Source organism: Conger conger, chromosome 12 (genome assembly GCF_963514075.1).
Source record: "Conger conger chromosome 12, fConCon1.1, whole genome shotgun sequence".
NCBI lineage: Eukaryota > Metazoa > Chordata > Actinopteri > Anguilliformes > Congridae > Conger > Conger conger.
Genome location: NC_083771.1, coordinates 5,919,904 through 5,927,403, shown reverse-complemented (window position 1 = coordinate 5,927,403; position 7,500 = coordinate 5,919,904). Strand labels below are relative to the sequence as shown.

The 7,500-nt window shown below is 50.6% G+C and overlaps 1 protein-coding gene across 6 annotated transcripts in view; it reads left to right on the top strand.

The window, feature by feature from the left end:
* strbp (spermatid perinuclear RNA binding protein) overlaps positions 1–7,500 on the top strand; it is an 87,867-nt gene that overhangs the window by 42,211 nt on the left and 38,156 nt on the right. For 5 of the 6 annotated variants that reach the window (XM_061261960.1, XM_061261957.1, XM_061261959.1 and 2 more), the window contains 2 exons: positions 3,239–3,453; positions 4,350–4,515. In XM_061261960.1, the coding sequence (XP_061117944.1) occupies positions 3,239–3,453; positions 4,350–4,515 (381 nt within the window). Of the gene's footprint in view, positions 1–3,238; positions 3,454–4,349; positions 4,516–4,537; positions 4,563–7,500 lie in introns of those variants that run through there. The other variant, XM_061261962.1, reaches the window with a different exon arrangement.

The following is a 7,500-nucleotide window of genomic DNA, read 5'->3' as shown; positions in this document are numbered from 1 at the left end:
CAGAGTCTGATCACATCCCAAACACTACCATACACACTGTTTACAGCGTCTGATCGCATCCTAAACACTACCATACACAGTTTACAGAGTCTGATCACATCCCAAACACTACCATACACACTGTTTACAGAGTCTGATCACATCCCAAACACTACCATACACACTGTTTACAGAGTCTGATCACATCCCAAACACTACCATACACACTGTTTACAGCGTCTGATCGCATCCTAAACACTACCATACACACTGTTTACAGAGTCTGATCACATCCCAAACACTACCATACACACTGTTTACAGAGTCTGATCACATCCCAAACACTACCATACACACTGTTTACAGCGTCTGATCACATCCCAAACACTACCATACACACTGTTTACAGTGTCTGATCACATCCCAAACACTACCATACAAATGTTTTTATTGTCCCTGCTTGTTCCTTAGCTCTAGAAATCTAGAAACTTCTGTCCTACTTAGCATTTTCCTAGATGTGATGGCCATCTCCGTGCCACCACAGTGCCTCACGGCGCCCTAGATAAAGCTGTGCTGTACAGTTATGCTGTACAAGGAAGCAGTGTGTTTGGGTCCCTGCTGTGTCATTAAGGTTCTCGACACACGCATGTCAGCCGGTTCAGGTGCTAATGACGGCGCACTGTGTATGGACGTGTACTTTGAGAACAGGTCCCCTCTCCTCGTCTGAAGGAATCCGTGGAGTCCATGTTGATCTCACCGAGGCAGCATTTAGCGTACCCGAGGTATTGTCCTCGGTGTTCTTCTGACCGTGTAAAGCTGTCCCCGGCGGTTAGACCGCGGCGTGATTACATAAACGTCGACGCGGGCTGGACGTTGCTCCGGGGCGGAACACCTGCCCCCCGGTGACACACGACCGGCGGGGCAGGACCCCGGACCTCCGTTCCGCTGCGTCACTCGGCTGGAGAGCAGCACCGTAATTTATTCATCCCGCGCAGCTTCGGCTAGCCGCGCCCGCTAGCCCCCGGGCTTCTCCGCTCCGCGGCGGCCATTACGCGTGATTTACCGCCGCGCTTCGGCCAGAAAGCCACCTTCACCGATGTTTTACACAGCTCAGCCTGTTTTATGCTAACAGGCTCGCGCACATTAGTAACAGCTCATAAACTTTACTCTCGGGCTGTGAAATACGGAGCCGTGCGTGTTGCTCGTTGCGCTGACTAGATGTACACTATGTGAGAGTGTGAGGCGGCTTGGCATTATGTTTATCCTGTTCACTAGCATAGGGAAAATATACGTGTAACCTGGCCCACGCACGCGCCTATCTATGAATGACAGCAGAATAATTGCCGCATAATTGGCGAGAAACCTCGCAGTAAAATATGCAATTAATTTTATATAAATATATCGAGCTTGGTGCTAATTTCTCAATGTAATCACAGATTTAAATGTTGGCATTGTGATCGGTTAAATTGGTTTTGTCATGGAATCGAGCCCTGATTAACCTCTTGTTCCTATCCTGTTTCCTGTCGCGATTGTCATGATGAAAATGACTTGTGTCGCACTAATTAGGTGTTCGGTGGTAACGCTGTAATTGGCCAGTTAGTCAAAACACTGTAAAATATGAATGTGGTGAAGACTAAAGGACCAAAGGCAGTGACCACCATTATGTGCCCACTCCTGCATTCACAACGGGAAGTGTCACTTTTTATATTTTAGTCATGTTGCTTTTAATCTAAAGCAATTTACATGTACAAGTTCCTCAACAAGTGAAAAGCATCAAATCAGTAAATGGCGAAGCACTCGTAGCACGGTTGTAAACATAAACAATAGTCATAGTATGTGCAGATTTATCTCTTCATTATTTGAGTGTATAAAAGAGGGATGAGGAGGTGTTTTGCCTGTATGCGCGTGCGGCCTCTGTAGAGGACAGGGCGGGGGACGTGAACGAGCCGTGGCAGGAAAGGACGATGGCAGGGGACGAGAGCGCTTTAAAAGGCCAGGGCTGGTCTGGACTGAGCAGACGCAGGGGAGCTGATCTCTGGCCTGGGCTGCCCCCCCCCCCCCCCCCGGTCCTGTAGACCCCCCACCCTGCAGACACTAATCTGAATCAGGAACCTGCTGCCTCTGCACCACTGAGCCTGAGGGGGGAGGGGACATCACTGTAGATGGGACGTAGTGTAGGTGCTGACGAGGATAAAAGCCACCCTTGAGATTAAATTAATTTATTGTATGAATGTTGTCTCCATTTTGAACGGCACACGTTTGCCCCCCACCACCCTCTCTCTCTCTCTCTCACACACACGCACACACACACACGCACACACACACACACACACACACACACACACATACTTACAGTACATACACTTCCCCAAGCATGAACACACAGACACTTCCTCAGGCACACACACACACATACAGTACATACACTTCCCCAAGCACGAACACACACACACACACACTCACACAAGCGCCCACACGCACGCCTACATACACTTCCCCAAGCACACACGTACACACACACACACACACACACACACACATTTCCCCAAACACCTGGTACACACACACACACACACTCACACAAGCGCCCACACGCACGCCTACATACACTTCCCCAAACACCTGGTACACACACACACACACACACACACACACACACACACACACGATTATCACGCGGTGTACAGTATCTCCTGGGCTATGTGCTGGTTCCTGGGACAACAGGACCGTGGGGGTAATCATAATCTCAGCGCTGTCACAGCCTGCTGGAATGGACTGATACTGTAGCAGGAGAAGAGGAGTAAAATGCATGCCTGCCATTATAAAATGTTACTTTTGTAGATATTGGTTTTCTTTCATGGAAACGAGAGGCGAGTTTGATGGATTACAGGTTAATGTGGTGCTGAAGGCTCGCTGTGTAGCAGCAGAGTAGCCCTGTATTAGCCCTCTTTATCATGCAGTGTGCCAGTGTGAGCCTGAAGGCCTGTGTGTGTGTGTGTGTGCGCTTGTGTGTGTATGTGAGTGTTCTTGTATGTGGAATTGTGTTTTTATGTGTCTGTGTGTGTTTGCCTGTGCATATTCATGGAAGTGTTTGTTTGCGTCTGTTTGTGTGGACCTGTGTATGTGTGCGTGCGTGCCTGTGTGCGTGTGCGTGTGCGTGCGCGTGCGCGTGCACGTGTGTGCCTGTGTGCGTATGTGCGTGTGTGGGACATACGCCAACCGTGTGCTCACCGTGTTAAACCCCCCCCCCCTTTCCCAGAGGTCCATCCGATCGTTCGGAAACGATGACCGTCACGTCATGGCCAAACACTCCACCATCTACCCGTCCTCTGAGGACCTGGAGGCGGTACAGACGCTGGTGTCCACCGTGGAGTGCGCCCTCAAGCACGTCTCCGACTGGATGGATGAGCCCAGCCGCCCCGAGACAGAGGAGGAGGAAGCCAAGCCGGAGGAGGAGGCCGAGAGCAGCACCAAGTGAGTGTCCGCCGTCCCTGTGTGTGTGTGTCACCCGTCACTGTGTGTGTGTGTGTGTGTGTGTGTGTGTGTTTGTCAGCCCGTCACTGTGTGTGTGTGTGTGTCACCCGTCCCTGTGTGTGTGTCACCCGTCCCTGTGTGTGTGTCACCCGTCCCTGTGTGTGTGTCACCCGTCCCTGTGTGTGTGTCACCCGTCCCTGTGTGTGTCTGTCTCCCGTCACTGTGTGTGTGTGTGTGTCACCCGTCGCTGTGTGTCTGTCAGCCCGTCACTGTGTGTGTGTGTGTGTCAGGCCGTCACTGTGTGTGTGTGTGTCACCCATCACTGTGTGTGTGTGTGTGTGTGTGTGTGTGTGTGTGTGTGTGTGTGTGTGTGTGTGTGTGTGTCACCCGTCGCTGTGTGTCTGTCAGCCCGTCACTGTGTGTGTGTGTGTGTGTCACCCGTCGCTGTGTGTCTGTCAGCCCGTCACTGTGTGTGTGTGTGTGTCAGGCCGTCACTGTGTGTGTGTGTGTCACCCATCACTGTGTGTGTGTGTGTGTGTGTGTGTGTGTGTGTGTGTGTGTGTGTGTGTGTGTGTGTGTGTCACCCGTCGCTGTGTGTCTGTCAGCCCGTCACTGTGTGTGTGTGTGTGTGTGTGTGTGTGTGTGTGTGTGTGTGTGTGTGTGTGTGTGTGTGTGTGTGTGTGTGTGTGTCAGCCCATCACTGTGTGAGGTGGGGGCGGTGCGGGGGCATTTACAGGTTGTTGCTGATCACTCAACCCACCCTGCATATGTGCAAGTTAATGATGAAGTTAGGTACACTGTACAGCACCAGTGTCCCAGCTGGGAGTGGAACCCTCAGCCTTTGAGCTTCACTGAGTGGTTGAGCGCCTGTGACCCTGCCTGCTCTGTCCAATCAGGGAGCCGAGCGGGGGCGTGCTGTGTGGCGTGATGCGCATCGGCCTGGTGGCCAAGGGCCTGCTCATCAGAGACGACATGGACCTGGAGCTGGTGCTCATGTGCAGGGAGAAGCCCACTGAGACCCTGCTCTGCACCGTCTGTGACAACCTGCCCCTGCAGATACAGGTGAGACCCTCCCCCCCGTCTGTGACAACCTGCCCCTGCAGATACAGGTGAGACCCTCCCCCCGTCTGTGACAACCTGCCCCTGCAGATACAAGTGAGAGACCCCATCGCCCACCCTCCCTGGCTGGGAACACCACTGTACACTGCCCGTGTCACTGCTGGAAGTCCAACCCTCAGCCTTCGAGCTTGTGCAGTGTTTGTGTCGGTCTCTCTCCCGGTTGCCACAGCGACCATGCTGTTTAGCTCATTTCTCAATTTAGACTTTTCATACTAATACATTTATAAAAATATACGCTCATCGAGCACTTCATTAGGAACATTTTTACCTTATTGCACCTACTTATTAGTGCAATTATCTAATCAGCCAATTGTGTGGCTGCAGTGCATACAATCATGTAGATACAGGTCAGGAGCTCCAGTTAATGTTCACATCAACCATCTGTTGAAGTCTAAAAAATAAGTAATAAATACCTAATAAAGTGCTCACTGAGTGTATGTATGTGTATTAACAAATGCCTGTTTAATACATGAGATGGGTATTTGATGCTGGTCTGCCATTTTCCAGCTCATACTATTAATGAGCCTGTGCTTGGCAATGCTGCATGAACGACAGGCAGAAAAGAGCTGAATCACTTTAAAATGGTGGCTTATTCTGGATTCATCACTCTGTTACAGAGGTGAATCACTTAAGTGGAGGGCTATTCTGGATTCATCACTCTGTTAAAGAACTGAATCATTTTAAAGTGGAGGGCTATTTTGGATTTGTCACTCCGTTATAGAGCTGAATCATTTTAAAGTGGAGGGTTGTTGTGGACTCAGAACAGTGGAATCGTTTTGAAGCGGAGGGTTGTTGTGGACTCAGAACAGTGGAATCGTTTTGAAGCGGAGGGTTGCTGTGGATTCAGAACAGTGGAATCGTTTTGAAGCGGAGGGTTGTTGTGGACTCAGAACAGTGGAATCGTTTTGAAGCGGAGGGTTGTTGTGGACTCAGAACAGTGGAATCGTTTTGAAGCGGAGGGTTGTTGTGGACTCAGAACAGTGGAGTCGTTTTGAAGCGGAGGGTTGCTGTGGATTCAGAACAGTGGAATCGTTTTGAAGCGGAGGGTTGCTGTGGATTCAGAACAGTGGAATCGTTTTGAAGCGAGGGTTGTTGTGGACTCAGACTAGTGGAGTCGTTTTGAAGCGAGGGTTGTTGTGGACTCAGACTAGTGGAGTCGTTTTGAAGCGAGGGTTGTTGTGGACTCAGACTAGTGGAGTCGTTTTGAAGCGGAGGGTTGTCAAAACCCTCGTTTTGAAGCGGAGGGTTGTTGTGGACTCAGACTAGTGGAGTCGTTTTGAAGCGGAGGGTTGTTGTGGACTCAGAACAGTGGAATCGTTTTGAAGCGGAGGGTTGTTGTGGACTCAGAACAGTGGAATCGTTTTGAAGCGGAGGGTTGTTGTGGACTCAGAACAGTGGAATCGTTTTGAAGCGGAGGGTTGTTGTGGACTCAGAACAGTGGAATCGTTTTGAAGCGGAGGGTTGTTGTGGACTCAGAACAGTGGAGTCGTTTTGAAGCGGAGGGTTGCTGTGGACTCAGAACAGTGGAATCGTTTTGAAGCGGAGGGTTGTTGTGGACTCAGAACAGGGGAATCGTTTTGAAGCGGAGGGTTGTTGTGGACTCAGAACAGTGGAATCGTTTTGAAGCGGAGGGTTGTTGTGGACTCAGAACAGTGGAATCGTTTTGAAGCGGAGGGTTGTTGTGGACTCAGAACAGTGGAATCGTTTTGAAGCGGAGGGTTGCTGTGGACTCAGAACAGTGGAATCGTTTTGAAGCGGAGGGTTGCTGTGGACTCAGAACAGTGGAATCGTTTTGAAGCGGAGGGTTGCTGTGGAGTCAGAACAGGGGAATCGTTTTGAAGCGGAGGGTTGTTGTGGACTCAGAACAGTGGAATCGTTTTGAAGCGGAGGGTTGCTGTGGACTCAGAACAGTGGAATCGTTTTGAAGCGGAGGGTTGTTGTGGACTCAGAACAGTGGAATCGTTTTGAAGCGGAGGGTTGTTGTGGACTCAGAACAGTGGAATCGTTTTGAAGCGGAGGGTTGCTGTGGAGTCAGAACAGGGGAATCGTTTTGAAGCGGAGGGTTGTTGTGGACTCAGAACAGTGGAATCGTTTTGAAGCGGAGGGTTGCTGTGGACTCAGAACAGGGGAATCGTTTTGAAGCGGAGGGTTGTTGTGGACTCAGAACAGTGGAATCGTTTTGAAGCGGAGGGTTGTTGTGGACTCAGAACAGGGGAATCGTTTTGAAGCGGAGGGTTGTTGTGGACTCAGAACAGTGGAGTCGTTTTGAGGCGGAGGGTTGTTGTGGACTCAGAACAGTGGAGTCGTTTTGAAGCGGAGGGTTGTTGTGGACTCAGAACAGTGGAATCGTTTTGAAGCGGAGGGTTGCTGTGGACTCAGAACAGGGGAATCGTTTTGAAGCGGAGGGTTGTTGTGGACTCAGAACAGTGGAATCGTTTTGAAGCGGAGGGTTGTTGTGGACTCAGAACAGTGGAGTCGTTTTGAAGCGGAGGGTTGCTGTGGACTCAGAACAGGGGAATCGTTTTGAAGCGGAGGGTTGTTGTGGACTCAGAACAGTGGAATCGTTTTGAAGCGGAGGGTTGCTGTGGACTCAGAACAGTGGAATCGTTTTGAAGCGGAGGGTTGCTGTGGATTCAGAACAGTGGAGTCGTTTTGAAGCGGAGGGTTGTTGTGGACTCAGAACAGTGGAATCGTTTTGAAGCGGAGGGTTGTTGTGGACTCAGAACAGTGGAATCGTTTTGAAGCGGAGGGTTGTTGTGGACTCAGAACAGTGGAATCGTTTTGAAGCGGAGGGTTGCTGTGGACTCAGAACAGGGGAATCGTTTTGAAGCGGAGGGTTGTTGTGGACTCAGAACAGTGGAATCGTTTTGAAGCGGAGGGTTGCTGTGGACTCAGAACAGTGGAGTCGTTTTGAGGCGGAGGGTTGTT